The 26,827-nt window shown below is 37.4% G+C and overlaps 1 protein-coding gene across 1 annotated transcript in view; it reads right to left on the bottom strand.

Moving 5' to 3' along the window:
- The window catches only part of DCC (DCC netrin 1 receptor), a 798,936-nt gene that overhangs the window by 741,406 nt on the left and 30,703 nt on the right, over positions 1-26,827 (bottom strand). The window contains exon 3 of the mRNA XM_057698213.1: positions 15,861-16,181. Coding sequence (XP_057554196.1) covers positions 15,861-16,181 — 321 coding nt within the window. The remainder of the gene's footprint in view (positions 1-15,860; positions 16,182-26,827) is intronic.

The raw sequence follows: 26,827 nt of genomic DNA, 5'->3' as shown, positions 1-26,827 counted from the left end.
CTGAACAGACACCTCACCAAAGATGATTGACAGATGGCAAGTAGCCACATGAAAGATGCTTGGCGTCACACGTCATGAGGTAATCACAAATTAAAACAACGACACACACACCTATTAGACAGGCCAAAGTCCAGATCACTGACGACACCAGTGTCAGCAAGGTTGTGGAGAAGCAGGAAACTCTCATTCATTGCTAGTGGGAATGCAATATGGGACCATCACTTTGGAAAACAGTCTGGCAGGTTCTTACAAAACTAAATATACATTTACCATACACTCTAGTAATCACATTCTTTGGTATTTACTCAAATAAGTTGAAAATGTATGTACACCTAAAAACCTGCACATGGAGGTTTACAGCAACTTTATTCGTAATTGCTAAAAGTAACCAAGATGTCCGTTAGTAGGTGAATGGATAAATAACCTGTGGTACATCCAGACAATGGAGTATCCATTCAGAAATAAAAAGAAACAGCTATTAAGGCATGGAAAGATATGGAGGGCCCTTAGGTGTATATTAAGTGAAAGACGCCAAAGTTCCAACTATATGACATTCTAGAAAAAGCAAAACTAAGGAGACTAAAAAAGATTAGTGGTTGCCAGGGGTTATACATTTCATTATACATTTGCTAAAACCAATAGAATGTACAACACCAAGAAGGAACTCCGAGGTGAACTATGGATTATGGGTAATAACGATGTACTGGTGTAACCTCATCGATTGTAACAAATGTACAGCTCTGATGTTGGATGTTAATAGTGGGGGAGGCTATGTGTGTGAGGAGAAATGGGGGTAATGAGAACTCGTACCTCTTGCTCAATTTTGCTATAAACTTAAAAGTGCCCTTAAAAGTAAGTCTATTCAAAAGGAAAAAAAAAATTGTTTCAATACTGGACATGACTTGTTATTTGATAAGAATGTTGTGGGTGAGAGAGAGAGAAATTACATCGCCCAGATTTCTGTTGTAGATGACTCAGTGGATGCAGGTCCATCTGGTGTAATGGGATGAACAAGAAGAGGACAGTTACCTGAGAGGTAAGGGAGAAATTGCAAAGGAAAGCAGATTCCTGGTTTAAACTTCAACTACTGAGAGGCATTTGGCCCTGCATTTTTTTTTCTTTTAGATTTGGAGGTCCAGCCTTCATATGTTAACATTTTTTACTGGAAACTGTAAGCTATTTACAGGGTTAGGCATAACATTATTCTGATAGAAAAATGCAAACAGAAAGAGATGCCTTTGTACACATAAAGAAAGGCATGATGACTTAGAGAAAAGAATATGGTTTTACGGTCCGCAAGACCTGGGTTCTGAACCAGCCTTGGACATTCATTAGTTGTGGGGCAAATTATTTAAACCATCTGTCTCAGTCTCCTCCTGAGGGTGACTGACAGGAATATAAATATTTTTAGGAAACTGGCACAAAGTTGGTCCTCACACAATGGAAACAAGTGTTGGGATTATACCCTGGGTGCTTCTTACATTTTGACCTGAACTGGACAGCTGTATAAAAATATAATGCAATTAGGTGAGTGGAATAATGCTGAACATATATCAGGAAGTGGTGATTTTCTAGAAACCTCCTGAAACAACCTAGAACTGAAGGCTTGGTGCCATGCTTTTTATGGAGGGCATTCCACTTTTTTTCTAGATACCCTGCGTTTGTTCCTTTGGGGAACCCATACTAAGTAGTCAGTCCTCAAGACATTTCAAAGCCGGATACCAAATGACAACATGGCTTTTTCTCTTCTGTTGCTTCCTTGTTCTTTCTCTCCTCTTTCTTTTCTAATTGCCTTCCAAACAGCAATTCTTTGGGGGAGTTCACTGTACACTTTCCAAAGTGTAAAACTGGTGTCTGTGTTATTAACTACTGACTGAAAACCTACTGAGTGCTAAATCTGATAGGGAAACACACAACCACAAAGACTTAATAACAAACCAAAAAGATTAGAATGCATGTTGTAAAGCTTTAAGAAAAGGTGCTAACGTCATCCACAAACTAATACAAATGTTGAAATCAACAGACTGGGGACTAAGAAGTCTCCAATCAATGAGAGTCTTCTCTGCAGAGATCTGACATAGTCTAAAACGGTGAGGGTGGTATGGTAGAGCTCTTTCTGCTTTCTATACGATGGACTGAGTGACTAGTTTGACCGTGAGTCTTAGTGAAGAAAATTGGCATGCCGAACCTGTGTTGACCACATTTGTATATACTTACACCCCATCAGTGACCTACCACATGTAAGCCTTCTGCCTTCAATTTCTGAGGCACAGCAGGCCAAGTGCAAAAGTATGAAAAGGTTACTTGTTATAAACTGAGAAGTGGATAAACTCGTAATTTTTAAAACATGTGAAACACATGTTCCCCAGGTAAGACCTTGCACTCCAAATGTCAGGCCAGAGTGAATTCTTAAAGCTGAGTTATAAAGCTCTGAAAATAGAGTTTATAATGGAAACATTGACAGGCTCTTGGAGCCACTATAGTATAGAAAATTTAATATGTCACCTTGTTTTACAAGATTTTACTGGCATGGAAGAAAATTAAAACACTTAACATCTTTCACTTCACCAAATTGCTTACCTCCTCCAAAGTGTGGTGTCATTTGTGGTGCTATTTCATTTATAAATATCCTTTTCATTGTTACCAGGCTGAACACATACATCCTCAGCTTTGCACTCACATTTCCTTTCCAAATTACTGAAATGCATATTGGGGCAGCATTATCGTGTAATCTTATTCACATTTTCTGAAGGCATATTAAGTTGTGAGAGTTCTGATGGGGGAAAGGGCTGAAATTATATATGTAGCTACAAAGGCAACATAAATAATGCAGATCACTTAAATATTTTCCACGAGCTTTTCAAAAATCCTTTTTTAAAAGAAACATTTGTCCTATACACAAATTCTAAGGGAAAAAGACTTTGAAAAGACAGCTCAGTATTGGAGGAAACAAATTTAAACCCTCTGGCAAAATAAGATGACTGCTTGTATTTCTGAACACAAGTAGACAACAAACATAAAATGGAGGATAGTTTTCTAAGTCAGTTACAGATAATCAAGATTTGTGTGAAAACACAGCCATTAATCCAAGTCATATCATTAACATGAATCTCTTAACCCAAGTAATATTTTTATATCTCTAATCATCATTTACTTTTATGAAAGGTTAAAGACCAATGGGGGTAACCAGTCAGACTGCAGTTCATTTGCCCTCCCAGAAGGAGAAGGAGGGGTCCCAAGGTTTGCTGGTCCAGAGAAGGCTCTTCAAAGCCAGGACAAACTTTATGTCAGACTTTTGCTAAGTGAGCATTAAGAGATATTGTGACTTCCATGCTGTACTAACCAGGTTCTAAAGAGTTTGCCCACTGAGAGAAGCTGAGAAGATATAACATGATCTGTCTTCATGAAGTCACTGAGCAGTGGAGGAGTTGTGTGTATGTCTGTGTATTTTATAAGGACATAGAGTGACATGTTCCATGTTATAACGGGGGGAAACCCAGATGACCGTGAGTACAAGGAGGATGGAGACTTTCCTAGCCTGAGGGACCAGGTCAAGATTCCTAAAGATGGACTGCTTGAATCCAGTATTATTAAAAAAAAAAAAAAAAAAAAAAGTGCAAGGGTAAGCAATATGGATGACAAAGGAAGACATAAAGAATAAAGTATGTAGGACTTCCCTGATGGTGCAGTGCTTAAGAAGTTGCTTGCCAATGCAGGGGACAGGGATTCAATCCCTAGTCCAGGAAGATCCCACCTGCCATGGAGCAGCTAAGCCCATGCACCACAACTACTGAGCCTGTGCTCTGGAGCCCGCAAGTCACAAGTATTGCACCTGCGTGCCACAACTACAGTAGCTCACGTGCCTAGAGCCTGTGCTCCGAAACAAGAAAAGCCACCACAACGAGAAGCCCGCACACCACAACTAAAAGTAGCCCTCACTTGCCGCAACTAGGGAAAGCCCACGCGCAGCAACAAAGACCCAATGCAGCCAATAAACTAATTAATTAATTAAACAATTTTTTTAAAAAAGAATAAAGTATGCAAAGCCATGAGCACCAGAATATGCATGTTTAGGAAACGGCTATAAAAACTGAAGTTGACAGGATTATAGATTGATTAGACTAAAGGCACAGGCAGGGGCCAGACTCTGAAGGGTCTTTAGGCCACCTGAAAGAGTTCCCGTTCTTCTACGGTGAGCTGATGTGACCAAACACCACTTTGGACCTAAATGTAGCCTCAACCCCAAGTTATTTCATAAAGTGACACCTACTAGAAAACTCCTTTCACACAAAGCAAGAGAGACACCTATTAGCACAAGGAAATCCTAGGACTCAGATGAGATGTATTCTAGAATGCTGTATATAAGAGTCTCTATTTTCTTTTTTAAATGAGGCAAATAGTTGTAGCTGTTAATTAACAGTGTCAAGTCATCAGTACTCACTGGAGTAAGCAATAGACCTCAGTGATATTTACAAGCTAAGGAGAAGCCAGTTCTATTTGCTCAGTCAATGGCAGTAAAACAAATGACCTCTGATATTTAGATCCAGGCTAAACATCAGAATATTCTTGAATCTACAGTATCTATTAAAATGCTGATAATCTTTGACTCAGATATTACATTGCTAGGTACACACCTTGGAGAACTTGTCAAAAATATGCATAAAAGAGTATCCTCTAAATACAAGACTATACATAAGGGCATTATTAACAAAAGTGAAATAAATAGAAACAACCCAAATATCTATCGATATACAAATGGTAAACCAAAAAATACTATGGAGAATTAAAAAATACGAGGCTGATCTGTAAGAACAAATACAGAAAAATATTAAGCTATATCAGTAAGTGAAAAAAATGATACAGTGACAGACTATTTAGGATAATCAGATAATCTTGTTTATGTTAAAAACAAACAATGGAGACAAACAGTAGGTTAGTGGTTGCCAGGGTCTGAGGTGAGCAGGGAATGGAAATGATAAAATATTCTAGGGTTAAAAAATGGTACAGATGAACCAGTTTGCAAGGCAGAAACAGAGACACAGATGTAGAGAACAAATGTATGGACACCAAGGCAGGGAAAGCAGGAGGGGCAGTGGGATGAACTGGGAGTTGGGGTTGACGTATATATGCTAATATATAAAAAATAGGTAACTAATAAAAATAATATAAATAAAATAAAATATTCTAGGGTTAGAAACTAGTGATGAATATACTAATAATGAATGAATTACATACTTTCAAAGGGTTAATTTTATGGTATGTGTACTATTTCTTAATAAAAACACAAAAAAATCCAATATCTACGCAATATGTATGTGTTTGGGGTGAGAAGGACTAAAGCGGACATTTACTTTATCTGCAACTACATCTTCCAAACCAAGCACCTCCTGGACCGACACTCAACTGGAGATAACCTTAGAGAAATAGCCACACATTTGCTCATAAAGTACCCAATGCCCTGTGGGACCCAAAGGATGCCCCTGGAAGCAGTGCTTAGATCAAAGAAATACTAATTATTTTTTATGTCACGTTCCAGCCTTTGGAGATGAATTCTCTTTGCAAGAGGAGCCACAAAAATTCAATCCAATAAAATCAACCAGCACTGAAACTTAATGTTGAAGCTATATAGGCTTTATTAATCTTTAAAACACTTTCTTAAATAGATTCCTAGTTGGTGAAATGTTCCAGGTAAAAAAAAAAATCTCAGCAAATGAAACCTCATGAACAGTCCTTTTAAGGGTAGTAAAGCTTCAGGTTACAACAAAAAGGATAAATATTTTTCTTTATAAAATAAAATTTTTAGCAATGTGTATCACAGAACAACAAATTAGAGGGATTATAAATCAAACAGATTCTGTGACTGTGCTGTTCATCAAGAGATTTAAAACTATTTTAAAAAAGGAAAACAACAGCAACAACAAAAAACAAGAAATGGGCCCAAAATGGAGTCTCTTGTGTTACGTCACACACATTTAACAAGTCAGCCTGAATTACTTGGTCAGCACGAATAAAATAATCTGCTTAAAAGACTCCACCTTCCTCCAAAGGAAGACAACCTTCCCTGAAACAATCCACTCTTTGCTAGAAAATTCCTTTTTCCTGTGCTTCTGCCTATAAAGCCTTTTATTTTGTTCAGCTCCTTGGAGCTCCTATCAGCTAGATGGAATGTTGCTCGATTCATGAATCATTAAGTAAGACCAATTAGATCTTCAAATTTACTCAGCTGAATTTTGTTTTCCAACATGACATAGAGGCTTAGCTAAGAAGAGTCATCTAAATGGAAGGGTGTATGTGCACGATCTGTATTTATATCCAAATATCTCTGGGTAACCTAGGTTAGAATACAGTGTAAATTCAATTGTTTAAAGATCATAATGGGAGACAGACAATAGAATACACACTCTCTTACACACACACACCCCCCCTACCTGTACCAATATCTATTGATTTATTTGCATCCAATCACACTGACCTGAGCCCACTAGATTCCCAGTTAGGCATATGACCTTGGGACTTCATCATCCTCTAGAAACTGGAGCAGCTCCTGCACCTAATTCCAATGTGTGTGTGTGAAGGTGATTTCCTACACCACCACCATTTCTCTGGACATCAATGGGTGTCCGGACAATACAACTCGATACTGACACCTATCTATCTGCCTGCAGACAGCATCAGATTCCACAGGTTAAGGGTTCAGTCTTACAAGACTGTTTCCCTGCCCGCCCACTTCAAATGCCAGTCATGAGCCCAGGTTGTTACCTGTGCTTCTGACCAACTGGCTATAAACCAGAGGTTCCTAATAACCTCCTCCTCGGGCTCAATTAATTTGCTATAGTGGTTCACAGAACTTAAAGAGACATTTTACTTACTAGATCACCAGCTTATTATAAAAGGATATAACTCAGAAATAGCCAGATGGAAGAGACGCACATGGCAAGATATGGGGAAAGGGTGTGGAGCTTCCACAACCATGAGTCCAAAGGCACCACTAGCCCAGCACCTCCACCTGTTCACCAACCTAGACTCTTGGAACCTTCTCCTTTTGGGTTTTTATGGAGGCTTCATTACATAGGCAGGATTGATTAAGTCATAGACATCAGTGTTCAACTCAACCTCCAGATCCTCTCCCCTACCAGAGCCCATGGGGGTAAGACTTAACGTTCCAGCCTTCTCATCACTGGCAGGGCTGGTTCCCCTGGCAACGAGACCCTATCCTTAGATGGGGTTCAGAAGTCACCTCATTCAGATAATGAAAGACATTTATCACTCTCATCACTTAGGAAATTCAGAAGGTTTTAGAAACTCTGTGCCATTAATGGGATAAAGACCAAATATAAATTTCTCCTTATAAATCACAACAGCCCCACGGCTCTGTATGGCCCAGTTAGAGCAGTGCTACCATACCTGAGTGGCCTTTAGAGACAAGTTTCAGTTAAGGAACTGTGTGAATTATGTGCTTATTCTCACACAAAAAAGGGCTGCTTCTCAGATGCTTTGGGAAGTTTTCCCAATCTGCCTTTCAGTTTAAAACATTCTGACCTCTGGCACTAAGGAAATAGGTTTTGTCTTTTAATAGACAGTCTGTAAAGAACTTTCAGCTGTAGCTCTGAGACTGGCAGCTTTGAAGATACAATATTATATTGTACTATATTAGCATATATGTGTGTGCACACGTATATGTGTATATATGTGTGTGTGTAGGTATATGTGTGTGTGTATATATATGTGCGTGTGTATATATATACACACACATACACATTCCCAGTATATGAGGGTGAGTTAAAAATTATCCACACTCTGGTTATATTAAAACTTCTATAAATTCTATGGCCAGAGGGCGGATAATTTTTGACTCACCCTCGTATTTTGAAATGAGGAGATATATTTGGGATTTGGAATTTACTGTGATTATTTATTTGCTATCAAAAACATTTATTCTTGTTTTATTGTTTTCTTTAATGCTAAACGCATAATTCAAGGTCCAAAACAAGTTATTTGCTACATTAAGAATACGTGGCTTCTTCTTGTATTCTAATGGCTGTCTAGTCACTAGAAATCAACTTACTGACTTATTTTAATTCTCATCTCTACCTAATGATAGACATATTTAACAATTATAGGAGAAATGACCAATGGATTAGACTGCTTATTATAGAATATATAGATATCTTATACATATAAAAGTAGAAAACTAAAAAGCAATAACTTCTTAAAGGGAGATGTGTTCACTGATGGTATTCAGCACTCTCATCTCCAAATATGGATCCTGATAGGAAAAATTTAAGATGATTAGGACCATACACACTGAGATTTTCCATGATTTCTCCCAACTAACTTCGTTTCTAGAACATTCCTAAGTTTGGATATTTCCTTACTTTGTAGAAAAACTTCTATCTAATACAAATATCTTAATTCAAAATCTTTACTAAATGTAAATAATAAATTTTAGCCTGGACATAAAAGCCACAATAGGTTTATAAAAGTAAAAATGCTTTATTAAATTTTATGAGTCATAATTTTATCGGAGATTTACAGTTCTGCCACCTGATTTATCTACTTTACTTTCCCTGATTTGTCCTTGTTAGCCTGACATTTACCAAAAAAAAAAAAAAAAAAAAGAACCTCTTGTATTCCAAGGAGGTCTTCTAGAATTCAAGTTTTTGCTTACTACCACTGTACAATTTTACTATTTCAGTATTAATATTACTAAATAGTATTACTATCTTAGATATTCCCCCTTCATTTTTATTGCAGCACCAGCAAAAATCTCACTGTGGCTAGTTTAAGGGTTGAATAAAAGAACAGTGTTCTTAAGATATTGAACTTTAGAATGAATAATTAGCTGTTCCCATTGTCACACGAATTAGAATTCATAATAAAGAAAAGGAAATGAAAGGTTGGGAAAGTTTTTTAAAGTTATTTTGTTGATGTTTCTACTATAAAAAGCCCTGTCAAGTTTTCTTTTGTAATTTCTGTAATGTAGAAAATGTCTTTCTACTCTGCATATTTTTTGCAGGAATATATTTCTATTTTAATTTTATTGCAGAGTTAATTGACTTAGGAAGGAGGCAACTAAAAACCTACTCTTTAAAATGCAATTATTTAAGTTGAGGGTGTGGGAGCATGTGTGTAAGGAGGCATTGGGGCAATAAGGATGATTATCCCAGTTTTATTTGGCAATAAAACTAAAGCAAAATTATAAGATTAGCACACATACAAGAATTACTTATAACACCACATTTCTTCCTTATATTTTCGTTCTTTCTCATGTTTTAACCACAAAACAAAGGGAACATTTAGCTAAATGAAGATAATTAAGACCATTAAGAATTCTGGAGTCAGAACAATGGATTTTACTGCTTACTGCTTGAAAATAAACAATATCCCTATCAGTATAAAATTTAAAACTTTGCTCTGTAACTGAACCTTCCCCAAAATAGAATTTTGAGGGCATTCAAGAGCACTGGGATACATTTTCCAAACTGCTTCACTGGATGAATTTGACCTTCTAGGCAAGATTCTTATATTTTTTCCTTTAGAGAAAAGGGATATGAGCATTTTTTCTGGCTGTTTCCTTTCTATAACATTTGAGTGGCCCAAGGCAATGTAGTTTATTCTCCCTTCTCTTAAGACAAGCTCCTTTTTCTGTTTCCTTTCAAGTAAAAACGTAAAGGTCAGGTTATCATTTCACAAAACGCTCCATTCTGCTGAGGCAATTCTAGCTTCTCTCACCATAACATGCTTTCACTAATTATTTCATAACTCATTTAAATGGGAGGCATTCTGGAAGGGAATTCATTGAAACAACTCCTCAAGTAACTAATTATTTTTTTTTAAACTCAGGGGAATTTTAATTATAATGCCTGTGTTATTTAAAAGCAGAGTGCTACAATTTGCATCTTGAAACATCTATTGTAATAAGGAAGAAAAAATATGCTTCTGAATGAAATAACAACTCAAGTAAATGCAATTTAGTTGGCCTTTTATTTTCTTGATTCTCAAGAAATAGAAAAAAAAAATGCAAATTTGCCTTGAACTATAAAACCACTTACAGAGATAAAAGATAACCAAAATCTTGCCCCTAGAAAGACTATTATAAGCTTATTTTAAAAATCACATGTTCTCTACATTTCAGGAGAGATTGATCTTGTGTCATTATTTAATGTATAGCTGTGCTAGCAAAATCTTCTTATCTTACAAGAAAACATCCAAATCATTGTGTTTCCCCATGTTGGGGAGGAAAAACCTTTCCTTTACCCTTCTAGGTTCTTCTGACTGGTCTTGTTAGGGGAAACACTGTCTGAAAAACCTGCCCTGGCCAGGCAAAGACAGTAACAATCTGCATGAGTTATTTTACAACAGGAGGTCCTAGTAAGGAACACGGAACTAACAAGCCACCACCAAGGGGAAGAATACGGGAAAGGTCAAAAGGAGAGAGGAGACACTCATCCATATGTCCTTCCCACCTCCCAGAAGCCTCCTCGCTGGAATCCATCTTTGCTGAACGATGCGCTTGCCACCAGGAAGAACCCTGAGTCAGAACAATTGGCCAGAGACAATCCGGAAACTAACCCCATTTCCACAACACCTGAGACTGCGAGCCACATGGCAGAGCCATTCTCCTGGGTTCCCTCACCCTTCTGCTCTCCACTCTTGCTTTGTCAGCACGTGTGTCCCCTTGGACAATTCATTTCTGAGTGTTAGACAAGAGTCCACTCTCAGGCCCTTGAAGCGTCCCCCTCACATTTAATTTTGTACGTACAGGAATCTCACATACATGAAAGTGTAAGAGACCCCACCTATATGAGAGGTTCAAAGACAGAAAAGCAAAACGAGGTGTATATGCTATCCTGAGCTAAGGAATGGGATACAGGCTGGGGCTTCCCAGGACAGGAGGCTCATTCACAGGACAATGTGAAGAAGAGCAGACATTTGGTAATCAGATACTTGTCCTGCCATATAGATGGGGCCACTTAGATAAGATTTCTCTCTGGTAATAACTCTTTTTTCTGGGAAAAATCCCCAATTTAAATTCTTCTAGGTTGTTAAGGGACAGACAGTAGTTTCTCTTGAACCCATAGGATCTCCATTGCTTTTAGCTCAAAATAATCCATATACCAAAGTAGCACATCTTGGGGAGGCCTGTTCTGAACCCCTACACCCACAAGAAGTTGATCTTTTCAAGGGAATAAATGGATAAATGAAATCTACTATTATTTTCCCCTTCTTTTATATTTTGGAGAGTTTCATTGATTAAAAATAAATGACTAAGTGGGAAACTATTCACAGGATCCTTAAAGCTAGTCCTTAGACTGAGAAGCAAAATGATAAGGCAATAAGTATGTGCTTGCATCAGACAACGTGAGTTCTAGTCTCTGCCTGTAGAAAGTCATTGCCTCTTTTCAGTTTGTTCTCTGTCATTTTGGGTATCTATATCACAGGGCTTTTCTGAGCATTATGAGATCACGCATATGAATATACTGTGCAAAGAGCAAAGTATTATTAAAAAAAAAAAAGCAAGTCGATGGTTTTAATATTCAAGATGTAAATGCTTAAAATCAACAACAACAAAAAGAATCTGCCTGGACACAAATGCTCTATAATGTATCCTGCACTCAGTGTTGTTTCACATGAGGGAGGAGAGGCTAGTCCCCTTCCATCCCCAAGAGTGTGAATGAATAGAAGCAGAGGAAGCACTCAGGTTCCAGCTGGGCTTCTCAGAGCCCTGCAGGAGAAGCAGCTGGGCAAGGAGTCATGTGGGTAGGTGGGTGTGCTGGATGGTGGATGTGTGGTGGTGGTGTAATTAGGAACAATGAATAAGATGATTCTTGCATGCTTATTCGGAGGAACTCTGTAGTGATCTGGTTTTCTTACACATCTGCCTTATTATTTATTTATTTATTTATTTATTTATTTATTTATTTATTTTCCTTGAAGGAGAGGGGATTATTTAAATTCCCAATTTAGACCAACTAACTCCTGTGGACCCAGCATTGGTAACTCTTTTTCAGTTGGAAGGGAATCAAGGAAGCTTGATTGAGAAGACTGCCCAGCATCTTTTCTGCAAAATGACAGCAGTTATTGTTTTATCTAGACCCAATACAAATTATACTGGTTCCACTGACATAATAGTAGATCAACTTTTGAAAAATGAATTTTGTAGTCAAACCAATTTTGGCACTGCTAGCCAACAAACTGCATCGATTCAACCATTTGAAAATTCATTTCAGTCTTGCCAGTTTGCTTGCAAAGGCAGATCTCTGATCCAAGATGATAATATTTATGGCTCAGGATTTACAGCCTATGTTTCTCTCCTTTCCCCCTCCAAATGTTTTGCATCATCACATGGGAATATTGAAAGTTGTCCTTTCCTAGTAGTAATAACTGTAATAACAATAATAACCATTATTAAGTTTATTTATACTGCTGCTGCTATTGACTAAGAATCTACTCTGCACTTTGGCTTTAAATCCTAGATGTTATTTGAAAGCCACAACAGCCTTAGGAGGTAGGTTATTATTATGTCTGTTTTATAGAAGAGAATCAGCAGGCTCAGATAGCTAGTGACAACTGGCATAGGGAAGATGTACTTGGCCAGATGTGAACTCATCTTGATGTTACGGGAAGAAACAAGGAACTAACATGTCTGTTTTTTCAAGTAGCATATGAATATTCCAGCACAGTCCATCTTCTAATAATTAATTTGTAGATTATTGAGATATAAATCAAATTATTCCAACTCTGCCCATCAAAAGCAGGGACACACATAAATAAATTTAACTAATCACGTCAAGTTCAATAATGAAGAAGTGGAGGAGGAGGAGAAGGAAGATGACATTGGCCAAAAACTCTCCATAGATGGCAGCCCCAATCTTCATTGGTAAACCAAATATCTACTGAAAAACTACTAAACATGTCCGATGATTTTCTAGGTACTGAGTGGAGAGGGTGGTAGGAGGAGTTATATAAACAAAGCCTGGCTCTGCTTCTCTCTTCAAGCTGTTCTCCATCCAGAAATGCTAAGTAAAGGTATACAAGGCAGAGATTAGAGCTAATTGGATACAAATAGAATTCCCAAGTTTCAGCCAGTACTGGCCAAGTTGTTTACAAATAGATATTTAATAGCTCCGGCATTCCTTATTGATAGCACTCACAATTTCCAGAAATACTGATAGTGGGTAGCCTGTTACAATGAGATTTTTAACAAGATGTTGAATGGGCTGGTAGCCCTTCATTTTTCTTTCCTACTCTCTCTCCCTCTCCAGCTAAGCGTGCATTCAGGGCTTAAAGAGCACTTGAGAAATTTCTAGAAAATACAACAAATGGTGTATGACAAGATCGTTTCATAAAAGGAGCTGATTGATTAAAAACAGATTTCATTTTCCACATTTCTTTTTATCAAAAGATGCTTTGGGAAGGCAGAAATGGAAGAGAAGCATTCTACTAAATGGGTTCTACACAGCACCTGAGGGTAGAAAACAGATCTTTTTTTTTTCTTTTTCTTTTTTTTTTTTTGTCATCCAACGAAAAACTGCCTGTTACCTTTCAGGAGTGACTGGTTTATTGACTGCTAATGCTTTAAAAATGAGATTAAATCAGGCCCGTGGTCTTTATTACGGGGAAAATATATGCCCCTTGTGCATTCCAGTGGTTTGGCAATCTTAACCTCAACAGCATAACACTGATGTATGCTGTGTTGCCAAACAGCAAGGTAAGTGTTTAAAACGCTTATTGCCTTGAAACAATACAATCTAATATTAGATTGTAACTCAGTGACTGAATCTGCCAGCCTATCCTTGTAAGGAACAGGAAAGTCAAAAGTCGAAGCCACTTTATTTTAATATCTCACAGGGAAGGCAATACTCTTCATCTCACCATTGAGACAGAACACCTAAAAGTGAATTGAGATCACAGGAAACGGGAACCACAGCTTATCAGGACGTTTTCATTAACAGTGCATATGTGTGTGCCTTTTGGAACAGGCATCGAAACGCCAGCCTGATTTATTCAAATGGGCAGAACTATTTTGTATTACGGGCAATTATGGGATCCGAGTATCCAGAAATCTCAAATGCGGGAAAATCAAACTGTACCCTTTCTGCTTCACTCGGGGCATTCCAGGAAAGCACGTTTTACCTTAACCCTCAGCACTTGCTCTACTTTTCTTTTTAATCAATCATTACTAATATAGACTTTCAGTTCTCTCTACACTCTACACTCATCAATCAAATTTCAGACACGCATCACTCAGAGATCCGCGGTGGCTGATAACCTTGGTTTTCATGATCAGGATGCCACCTAACGTGTCTCCTGAGTAAAGGGGACATTCTGCATCCATGCTTCAGTCTAGCCTTGCTAAAGCAGGTGGAGGGTACCATAGGTAGGTTGACCAAGTATTCTAGTGTTACATGGGACTGAGGGGTTCTGAGGACAGAGTACTTTCAAGTGCTAAAAGCAGGTCAGTGGGGTTAAACCAAGATGGCTGACCCCTGTATCACCAGGTGAAGACCTGCCCACCAGGACATCTTTGCTCCAGGATAGTCTGGTTTAACGAATATGAAAGAGAGTCCTTAGTGGAGAAAAGAAGCCATAAAAGAGTGGCAGGAAGCTGCATTTATGGAATGACTGCTTATCTATGAGATCAAATATTTTACATCATCATCTGACAAAATCCTTTTTTACAGATGTCAACTTTGTTGCATATTCCCTAGAAGAGCACAAGGGGAATGGCGGTCCCGCCTGATTGTCCTAGTACATTGTTGCTGGAAATGAGTCCCCATTCTCATCTGTCTTCCTGGATATAGACTACATGAAACCTGGGAAAGGAAACCCATATCAAAAGACTACATTATGGCCCATTCATTCAAGTGAATAGAACTGAAGATTAAGTTTGAAAGGAGCCCTTCAAACCTGTTTACCTATTTGAAAGCCTAAATTTATTTCAGGTTGGATCCATTTGCCTTGTTTTGTGTCCAATATCAAAAAACAAAAAAAATAAACAAAAAAAACCAACCAAAACAAACAAAAGAAAAAAACCCGCAATCAAAGCCCAACTTTTAGCTGAATCATTATAGAAATGAGTAAAAGTTTAACTCCTCTTCCTACAGGTCTAACTCTGAAAAGAAATAATCATGAGCCACCCTCTAACCAAAATAAATGGGTCAAAAAGGGCAACATCCATGGATGCCAGAACATTCAGTACTGTTTCTTTCAGGGTCTACACCATTTCAATATATATATTACATATATATATATATATATATATATATAATATACGTATTATATATATATATAAAACTTTTCATCTTATTATTCAGGTATTGAGGAACTACAGTATCAGGAATAAAGACATTTGGAAGCACTAATCAAATTTTTATTTTTCATTTAGAGATTTGTATGTTATAGCCACTATAATTAAAATAAAATTTACTGCTCTAAAGGCAAAAAAACTTAAATAAACAAGCACACACCCATGCACAAACTCTGCAAATTTTCATCATTAGTGAGGCTGTAACATGGAATTCATTAGGAAATTATTTTTTTAATATTTTTCTATTAATGAAAATTTCTCCCTAAAGCATAAGTAGTAGATCAACTTGAACCAAATTTATTTTGGAAAATCTCATAATGCTATGTTAATTGTTGAGATTCTTGTATTGTTTCCCAAGCTAATTTAGGGAAAAAGTCAATCAAAACTATGAGGAAATAAACATACACCTTTTTAAATTTTTTTCCTTTTTCTTAAAAATACACTGTTTCTGCAAATACTAGTTTTCTTTTTTTTATCTCAGAAAGAAAAAAAAGAGGAGAAAGAAGAAGAGATGGAGAAGTAAGAGAAGGAGAAGGAAAAATCCACTTACCTGCCACTGCAACTTTTGCTGTCCGACTAATGATTGACCCAGAATCTCCTAAAGATGCCTCACATTGGTAAAGTCCCTCATCTGGCTTATGGTGCCTCGAGTGAAGGATGTTTTGTATCAACAGAGATCCATTTGCAAGTTGCTGCTTCCTTTCATCCATTCCCAAGGCGAGGTGGATGCCATCTTTCTTCCACTTGATAACTGGGACTCCTCGGTCAGACTCTGCAGAGCAGTTCAGGAGGACATTTCCTCCCCGCATCGTGACAGCATCAGAAGGTTCTGACAAGAAGTGCAGTGATGTGAAAGACTTAATCTGGAAACCTGGAACACAAAAGCAAAGGGAAGTATGTTCACTTATTCAAATAATCTCAGGAGTCAATCTGAGGCAAGAGCCTTTTCTTCACAAAATTTTTTCAAAAAACCTGAGGGCTTTGAAAAATGTCTGAGGATAAATGAAATTTAAAATCAAGGATGTTGTGTTAAAGAAGTCAAAAAGTGTCCAACTGAGGTAACCATAATTAATGAAGCTACTGGTCCCAAAATAACAATAAAAAATAAAGAATTTATACAAATCTAGGCATGGCCATCATCACACATTAACCAATACTTGAAAATTTAGACAGAATAGACTAATATTTTCCAAAATGAACTAGATATTTTAGAGTAGCCACGGTTTGTAGTATTGGGGTAGCTAAGATTTAGGGGCTATTTCTATCTCTGCATTCTGATTAGTGTATCCATCAAATTAAAAAAAGATCCACTCAGACACAACGATAAAAATCCACATGAACAACGATAACAAAAAAATCAGCTCCAAACAGGGTGAGAAAAGTTATTTAGAACAAAGCTCAGGTGGGTTTTAAATAGGTAAGAGATCCCACTCGCAGAAGCAAGTCAATAAAGCTACCACCTAACGTCACAAATCCCTGATGTGTCTTAATTTCCACTCAAATGTTGCTCACGAGCCAGGAAGTCTAGGTGAATATTATAGTTGGATTTGTTTTTTCATAAACATCCTCAAACATAAGAAATCAAAAGAAAGAATGGAAGGTCGTTTGAGAATCTGGAGGAGGTAGAACAAGTACAATTAGTTTAAGCACATTCTCTTCAGGGCTGGCAGCACAGCATTTGGCAAAATATTTGGTTGTTGGATCTAAGATTTTGACAAGGTCTCAGGTGGTTATGGGGCTCATGCTTTGCTCAGACAGGTGTATACCTAAATCACTCAAGCTCAATTACTTTCAATGTCATTTTCAACGATCTCTGGGGCTAGGGATTCCACCACATCCCTTGGTACCTTGTTTTCAATATTGAATCATTCTTAGAGTCTTAACTGAATTTTCTTGCTTCCATTCAATCCCATTTTTCTCCTAAATCACCATGTGTAACAATGCAGAGGAGAGGAACACATCTCTGTAAGAGCCCCTTGTTCTTTTGACGCAGCATTTAATTTCTTTAAAAACACCCCCTCCCCTAAGTTGTGTTTTAGCTTCAATCTTCCCGGGAGAATAATCTCAACTTCAGTAGCTTCCTTAATTTTTCTCTGATGGGAACAATTTTTGTTGTACTTTGAGAAAATATTCCAGTTTTCAATCATTTAAAAGGCAGGCATCTAAGTTGCTTATAATTAACACTCTTACAAAGGACTGACCCATACCAGCACCAATGGACAGACTTATTTCTAGCTTTGTGTACTTCACTCTCAAGATAAAGCTAAACAGCTTCTCACTGTTTCTCCATGGTGTTATCTGCCATGTTCCCTCAAACCCAATTTTCTAAACCTCACATTCAAAATAAATCTGTTACTTCATTCTTTCTGTGGAAATTTGTCTATCATTCACTGTCATACACTCATTTCATCCAACTAGGTCATTTACCCAAAGAAAGCAGCTAGAAGTTCACTCAAATTAATATAAATTGTAACATAAACGTGAGCATCGTGTCTACCATAAATTATAATGATAAAAAATTCCAAAAGATACAGCCTAGCCCCCATCACTGTTCAATGAGGTCCTCTTCCCCTCAGACTGTTTTACTGTAGTCAACCTAATTATCACTGCCCATTCCACTAGTGGAAAGTACATCACATCGGGAGTCTGGATATTTAGCCCTTGGTCCTGGCTTTATTACTTAAAGATCTGTGAGTCAAATAAGCCTTTCAAATCCTCAAATGCTCAGTTCCTTCTGTAAAATGAGTTTGGAAACTTTCAGAAGTAGGATGGGTTGAATACATGCATTAAATGAACGCTGCTCTAAGCTTACTGAGATGCAAACAGTGAACAGCTAGCTAGAGGTACACCAAGGATGACAAAGTAGAAAAAAGTTTTAACGTCCTTAAATGTCAAGATGTTTCAGTAGAGTAATACCTGCAATTTCCATAAAAGTAGCATTAATAAGGTAGAAATAAATTTAGAATTCAAGACCTGGCAACTAGATTAAAAAGCATTTATTGCTTTTTTGTTCTTCCTGGGGCCTATATTTTAAACAACAACCTCATGTTGAACACCTTATTTATGTCACAGAACACATAATATATTTAACGCAGCTGTTTATGACAGCATGTTAATGAGCATATGTACCCATTATCACAAATAAATAATCCACTTAATCTGAAACAAGGAGGTTATGACAGTTTTCAGTGCTGTGAGTACATAATTTAGGAAAGGTAAATAAAGATTAACTTTTCTTCAATACAATTACCCTTGCAGTTCACTGGCAATTTGAGCTTATGTGCTCCTTGTAACAATTATATTTTAAATGTATGACTCTGGAATAAAGATGTCTCACTACTTTAAGTACTTGCATTAGGTACTTCGTTTTTAGAAGAGATGGGCATGAACCCAAGCAAATGTAATCTGTTGAGAAATAAGAGGTGTGTTTCCAACTGTCCTAGTTTCAAAGTCTCAGCCCATGTTAGGCACAAGCTGCCTCTCCCTCCTTGGGGAGTATACACAGGCTGAAGAAATGTCTCACTGGTAATTACACTGACTTCAATCTAGGCTACCCTCCTCCCTCTTCTCTTGCAGTACTAGCTCCCCTTGGAGGGATGTGCCTACCAGTATATCATGTCTTCTAATATGAAATAATATTATCAAATTGTTTCATCTAAGAATCAATGTGAAATCAGGTATGCTGATTTAACGTAGGAGCAGAGAAAGATTGATGATAAAACTGAAGAAAACAAAGTAGAAATAACATTTGGAACTTGTACCTCAAAAAGTTGTGGCAGGAATTTGGGCAGAGTTTGATGAGGGTATAGATCCCCTAGGAAATGGGTGAAAGATTTAATCAGAAAGCATTAGAAGAATCCTTTTGAAGAGTCAAAATGAAACTACCTACTTTAAAATTTTACAGAGAATTTTACATTAGAATTACACTGGTGAGAATTTCATCCAGAAGAAAACCAACTGGAAAATTTTTGCTTTGTTTTGGTTTGGTGTTCTCTTTAAGATGCCCATGGTCATTCTGTTGAAACCTCAAATAGTAACACTTCCCAGCCTTGCTTCGTAGAAGAAGCAATCCTTTTGGCCTGCTGTAAAATTATGTAAGGCAATTATATTTGGAGAAATGTACTTGAGAATACCAAAATCCCACCCACTAAGAAATTTGTACAAGTGAGTCTGATATCAGAATTCATGATAAGAATAAGTGAGTCTCAGCCCTCTCTCTCCAAATTTTGTCTTGGGAAGATTCCTAAATCTTCTTTGTCTAGGATTTAGGCAAAGAGCCATGTATGCATTTAACTAATTGGTACTGTTTCTCTTCTGTATTGGTCTGAGAAAAAGAGAGTATCACATTGTCCTTAGACATTATTCTTTTTCTTCTTCTTCTTCCAAAAGATGGTAGTTCATAAGCAGATACCAACATAACAAAACTTTCAATGTTTTCCTAATGAAAATATAGAGTAAGGCCTACTTTTAAGAGGTGACCAAAGGAGAAATGTTAACATCTATTTGCTTTAGTTTTGTCAAACATAAATAAGCACTGGCGATAACACTGCTAGGGATATTCCAGGTTTATACTAATTGAGCATTTAGAGATAGAAAAGATCCTTAATATGTTTCAGAAACTCACCAGAATGATCAAGCAAGTAGTAAAAATGTTTCTGTAAGGTTAAGTCCCTTGTGCTTGCTCTCCCTATCATATTCTTGTTAATTTCAAAGATCAGTCACAGAGGCAGACTAACTTAGAATGGATTTTTAAGGTATGACATTGTATCCACAATATCAAACATTGTTAAGTGTGAAAAATAATTCCCCATGGAGTCAGATATTCCTTTCCAAGTCCAATGTGTAAGAGCTTCTGGTTAAAGCAATAAAAGCTAAAAATGAAATTTATGAAAAGTAGCATGAAAGTAAAAAAGAAGCTCCTAAAAGATTTTAAGATTAGGAAATGTCATACAAATCCCCATAGAACTTGCTATGCATAATTTTATCTCTTTCAAATGATGAAAACTTTCACTTTGGGATGCTTGGAGATTCTGTGGATCCCCAAATTCATGCAATCAACCCAGAAAATTCTGCCATTATTATCTCTTCTTAGAAATATATTCTGCATTTGTTTCTCTTGAGTTAAGATAAAGAAATAAACCTCAACTGAAAGAAATTAAAACTATTCTATGGATGATAGACTATAATCCATTTTCAATTAACCAAACATCACTTACATGTGCAATTACTACTCTAGAATCAGTCCTCGCAAAAGCTTACAATGCCTGTGAGGCTATGTGATGGAGGGGATTTAAAAAACAAAACAAAAACCCATGAATTAACAGGTCCCCTAATTAATGTGAACATTACTTGGTTTAGGATATCAGAATATAAATTCTGACACAGTGGTTCTTAAACAAAGTTCCCCAGACCTGAGAAAGCAACACCACCTGGGTTGCTTGTCAGAAATGCACAATCTCAGTCCACACCCCAGACACACCTGATTGGTCAGCAACTACGGGGCAGAGTCCCACAACGTGTGCCTTAATGAGCCTTCCAGGAAATTCTCACATTCACTAAAGCTTGAGAACTGCTTCTCCAAAACTTCCGGTGGCCTGAACTACACCTTGGGGGTCCTTATGTTTTTGAACTATCCTGTTATAACGTTCCATATTTGGAGAATTTGTGCAATATGGTCAATAATAAGTAGAGAGATGAAGTTACGGGGATGATCCAGGAAGTCAATTAATTGAATGCCATTTCAACGCATATTTCATTAATATTTGTTGTACATTTCTCTTTGAGAGGCTGAAAAAAGGTAGGGAAAAGGTTAAGAAAAAGGGCTACTAGTGACAACATCTCATGTTTCCTTTGTTATCAGCACTCTGGACACCAAATGGTCATACTCCATTAAGCCAAATAAGAATTCTACAGTTAACTGAATATTTAGAATGTTCTTTGGAATATTCTGGGTTGTTCACGCAAGGAGCTGTCAAAAGATTTCTTTTAGTCAGCTGCAATAGCTATAATCCTCCTGCAAAAGAACTTTTGATAAATATAGTATATTTTATCAGATTATATTTCTTTCATTACATTTTAGCTCCACAGTATAATTATAGCCTTTTAAAATACTGGAACTCTAAACACTTGCCTGGTTGACCTGTCCCTCAGTCTAGTTTAGTCTCTAAATGGACAAAACCATATTAGCACTCACTCTACTAGAGCCTGGAGGTATACTTTATGTGCTTCATATTAATGCAAAACATTAACTTCAGCCAGCCCAGAGTGGGAAAGTGTATCTCACGAAAGCACTGGAACCAATGACCACAGGAGTTTCTGTGAAGTATCAGTCCTTTTTTTCTGCTTTGGTAAGACACATGGTAAAAATACTTGTCAGGAGGTACGGTCATATCTTTAAAAGATTGTGTGCATTCCGGCCCTTCTTAGAGACTATGTTCAAGCCATTCAACTTCAAGTTTTTCATTACTAACAAATGGAAATCAGAAATGAATCAGGTTTTATAGAATTTATTCCTGAATTTAAATAAAGCAAAGGAAGACAACAGGAAGAAACACAAGTGCATTTTACTATGGGAATTTATTAAGTATCACTAAAATGTAGGGAAGCAATGGATGAAATGAAAAATTTTAAAGGATAGTTCAAGTGTCTCCCCCATTAGAGTCTCTAGATTTAACAAATAAAAATTAAAAACATCAGTTACACTTGAATTTCAGATAAACAAAAAAACATTTTAGTATATACGTGTTTAAGACAAAAAAATGCTTATATGAAATAAATACTGCATAGGACATACTTACACTAAAACATGATTAGTTTATTCAAATTTCAAACTTAACTGGGCATCCTCTACTTTATCTGACAACTTTACCCTCCATTAAATTACTTCCCCATGAATCATGGCAAAAGTAAGCAAATAGTATGTGAGTTCACACTACCCTTCTCAATTCTGAGGTATCTACAAAGAAGGGAACTCTTGGAAAGCTGCCATGATTGAATCAGGAAACGTGATTTTAGTGTCAGGACACTTGCTAACCTAGTCCAACACCACCAAACATCCACATAGAAAGGTTGCTGAACCCAATATGTTCTTAACACAGTGATCCTTCTTCTCTTCCCTTTACAAGACAGGGAGCAAAATTCAGAAATATAAATACAGGGTATGAAGTTCAAGAAGCAACTGCCCCAGCAGAAATCTCTTAGTGAGCCCGCACAGAGGCTCCCCATCAGACATTCTGAGCACATGGCATCTTCCACAAAACAGTGGAGGCTTTGCCGAGAGATCTGAGGTTTTTATAGGGCAAGAAATGTGTGCCCCAGGCAACTGAGTGTCCTCTGGCTAAATCCAATGGTAAAGAAAAATGATGAGGGCCAAGGCAGAGTTAGGGGAGTAGCTTTCTCATGCCTTTGCTGCTTCGAGAGCTAAATCTTTAAACCACAGCTTGATTTTGCTGTGTGATACTGGGCAAATTGTAATGGGATTATTTTTCAGCTCAACAGGTAATAAATTCTGACTTCTAGGTTATCATTTCCCTGGCCTCATGCAAAATTAACACTTAAAAGAGAAACTTTGATGTGCTGCTTAATCTGCCCTGGGTTTGAATCTTTATCCCCCTCTCATTTTGGTAAAATGTAAGCTGGCTTTCTCCTCTCTTGTGTGTTTCATCAGTAGGGGGGTGGACTGCTTTTTATGAATGCACAGCTGTCACCTGGAACACTGAGAAAGGTTATTCAGAGTATTCAGAAAAAGTACCAGGTAATGGGTACCCAGTGCATAGGAATCTCTCCATCTGGATGACAGTGAAAAGTGGACAAACATTGGAATGTCATGTATTGCTAAGAGACCAATCAACTTTCAGAACCTTGTTATTAGTCAAATTGCCCATGTTTACTGTACGCAAGTAAGAACATATAAACATAAAGTCAAAGATCATAACACTTGCTCATAATCCTGCTCACCTGGTGATAGCCACTGTTGAAATTTATATGCCTTTCCTTCTAAGAAATTATTCATTTTTTGATTCATAGTAATTTGCTATTTTATCCACGTTTGTAATAACATGAGAGAGAGGGGGGTGGGATTGGAAGGTTATATTCTGGTCTCTCTTCCTCTTCTAATCCCACTCTAATCCCTTCATGAGGCCACCCTCATGACCCCATCTAAACCCAAACGTTCTATACCTAAATATACACCAGGAGTTAGAGCTCCAACATGTGAATTTGCCGGGGCGGGGATGAGGGAGGCACAAATATTCCATCCATAATAGATGAAGAGTAGGTATCTAGGGGAGGAAATTTGCAGGGAGACAAGGTCAAGAGGCCACAGGGAGATGTGTAAGACCTGGTAGACAAGCAAAAGAACTTTGCTTTAACACTGACAAAGATGGAAACCAAGTGGAGAATTTTGATCAAGAGAGTGAAAAGATCCAATTTATGTTATAAAAGAGTAGTTTTGAATAGGGAAAGACCCTCCCACCCTACAGCCAGGAGACTGGGGATATTTTTGGTTGTAACAACTGGGAAGGGTGACCAGGGATGCTGCTACCCATCCTACAATGCATGGAACAATCCTTCAGACGAGAGAATTATCCTGTCCAAAATATCAATAGTGCTGAGGTTGAGAAATCTTTTAATGGAATCATCCTGGTTGCTGTGTTGAGAAGAGGGGTCATTGAAAGAAGAAGGGAAACCAGTTGGAAGGCTAGTGCCATAGTCCAGGTGAGAGATGATGTGACTCCATAAGAAAATAGTCAGGTTCAGGATCCATTTTTAAAGGTAGAGTCAGTGGGGTTGCTGAGGGACTAGATGTGGATTGTTGAAAAAAGAAAAGAGTCCAGGATGACTCCAAGTAGATCAATAGAGAAGTTTATATAATTTATATGCAAAAAAAAAAAAAAAAAAGGCACACCGTTTCAAAACAAAGCTCTCAGCACAAAAGGTCAGGAGACCTGGGTACTTTGTCTAACTCTCTCGCTCACTAGTCCCTCTGAGTATGGGCTACACCCCTGAGAATCAATGTCCTCAACAATGAAACAAGGAGTTGAACTGGATAACTTCTAGGTGTCTAAAGCTCTCATGTTACAAAAGTCTATGCGTTCACACCTATTAACTTTGCTACTTACAAAAATTACCCTCAAAATTAGGAGAAAATTTGCTACAAGAAGAGATTTGTATAATCACGCTGCGATCAGTTTATCACAGACTTATACCAGAGCACAAAGAGGTGCAGTTACTGAAGGTGCCAAGAGACCAACATCCCACCTCATTATCCATAAAACAGAGAGAAAATCTAATCTTTTCTCTTGAAGATAAAAGACTGCAGAGGTCACTCTGCCAACAAAGCACAGGCTGCTTTATTATGATTCATGAGAAATGAAGTATTCATCTTGTGGAAACTGCTGTTACACATGTGAAGGATTAATTCTATACAGGTCTGCCAGGTCCAGGGAAAGCCTTAAAAATTCAGCCAACCTTGTGTTTGATATTATGGTATAAAGTCTGATGAGAGGACCCATACTGGTAAACCATTTGTGTTATAATGATCCCAATTTTCTGCACATGGAGGCCCAACAGTGTTTTTATTAAAATGTTGTTATTCATTTTGTCAGGATATTTATTGTATCTTGTCTCAGCAGAAGGGTGATATTTCCCTGCTTAGTCTATGAAGGACATCAAGAAGGAAAACCCACGATGATAACAGAAACATCAACAAGGGAGGCAATGAGTTTTAAACCACTAAGGAGGTCAGCCGTTATTAAAGGACCTACATAAACAACTTGTTTTATTCGATGGTGATTTAGATTCTATAGGAGATGACTTGGAGATCAAGGATGAAGTCTCCTTAAAGGATCAAAACCATAAAGGGAAGTCTGAAATATACACACACACACACACACATATATGTGTGATAAACATATGCATGATCCAAGTGAACTTCAAGGATGAAGGAACTATATCTGTCGCTCAACTAAATGAAACTAAATGATGAAGAAACACGTGTATTTCTCATCTAAAAAGGGTTAACTGCATGCATGAGGTAGTTGTTGCAATTTCTAGAAATGTTCTCATTAGAGTCATCCCTAGAATCCAGTGGTTATTCCCTTGGACCCAACATACTAGCAGGAGGGGACCAATGTTGAAGGCAAACAGTGGCCAAGGAATGAGTGACCTGACCATATATATATTTTTAAAAATGCATTATTCAAATGTATAAAATCTGAATGTCTGGAACGCCACTATTGGATGCGATCTGGAAAATTCTCTAGATTGAATCATTCATAAATCCTTTGCTGGTCGAGTCCTACTGCAGACACCAAACAAAAACAGAGGACAAAGATTTCTCTAGGAACTGTAATCACTATATTAAAAGGGACTCTCAGTTCACTTGATTTCCAATATGGTGGGATATCCAATACTGTCTTAGAACTAGTCATAAATCTTAAGCCAGTTAAATAATAAACATTAATTCTCATCAGGCCCTCATTTTACAAAATGGAAAAGTCAGATATGGGACTATGCAGAAAGTGTCACTGAATAGACAGTGACAGTCCCAGCTCTTAGAAGTGATAGCTCTTTATTCAACCTCTCCTGTGGCTCTTTTCTCTCTATCACATATCATATTTATGAGAATTTCTTCCTTATTATACTGCAGACTCCAGGGGACCAGAAATGAATCATGTTTGTCTCTTTGTATTACATAGCCCTTAGTAGCCCTTACCTATCTCAGATGTATTTAATAAATATCTATTGAGTGAAGTTACATAGACAAAAACATGAATAATTTAGGAGAATTGCTTATATTATAGTGAAAGAAAATCATAACAGAGGTTAAAAAAAATGGACCTCGTTCTCTTAGTTTGGTTGTGAATGATAAAGATTACTCAATATTACTGTCAATAAAAACAAGAATTATCAATTTTCATATTGATAATATTTCCTTGAATAGTCTGAGGAAGAGTTGGCCAACTTTTTTTTTTTTTTCTGTGAAGGGCCAGACAGAAAATATTTTTCAGCTTTATGGGCAAAGAGGCAACACTGAGGATATTATATAGACATTACCATGATGATTTAAAAGTTAACCATTTAAAAATGTACAAACCATTATTTCAAAAAGAGGCAAAGGGACAAATCTAGCCCTCCCTCCAGGCTGTAGTCCTGACCCCTGTTCTAAGATGATTCCACTAATTCACAGTGAAGGAGACTCAAGCGTAGACCAGCCGCCTTGTGCTAGACTCACCACCCTCAAAGCTGCATTCCTCTCAGTAATGGATTTACCAGTTACAAAAACTTCGATAAGAATATTTGGTCTATAGGCCATGCACACAGGTGAAGTTCATTACACTTGTTCATTCATGCATGCTTATCATTAAACATCTATTACATGGCTATGTAGCTCCCCCGCTACATATTCCTTCTAACAGACCTCTAGTTCAGGACCACAGACCATGTACTTCATCCATCCTCTCCCTTCCTGTCCTCCTCGCTGCCTCTGGACACTCACTGGCCTGTCTCATGGCCCTG

The sequence above is a fragment of the Hippopotamus amphibius genome, chromosome 11 (genome assembly GCF_030028045.1).
Source record: "Hippopotamus amphibius kiboko isolate mHipAmp2 chromosome 11, mHipAmp2.hap2, whole genome shotgun sequence".
In the NCBI taxonomy this organism is placed as follows: Eukaryota; Metazoa; Chordata; class Mammalia; order Artiodactyla; family Hippopotamidae; genus Hippopotamus; species Hippopotamus amphibius.
This window is presented reverse-complemented; position numbering and strand designations above follow the sequence as displayed.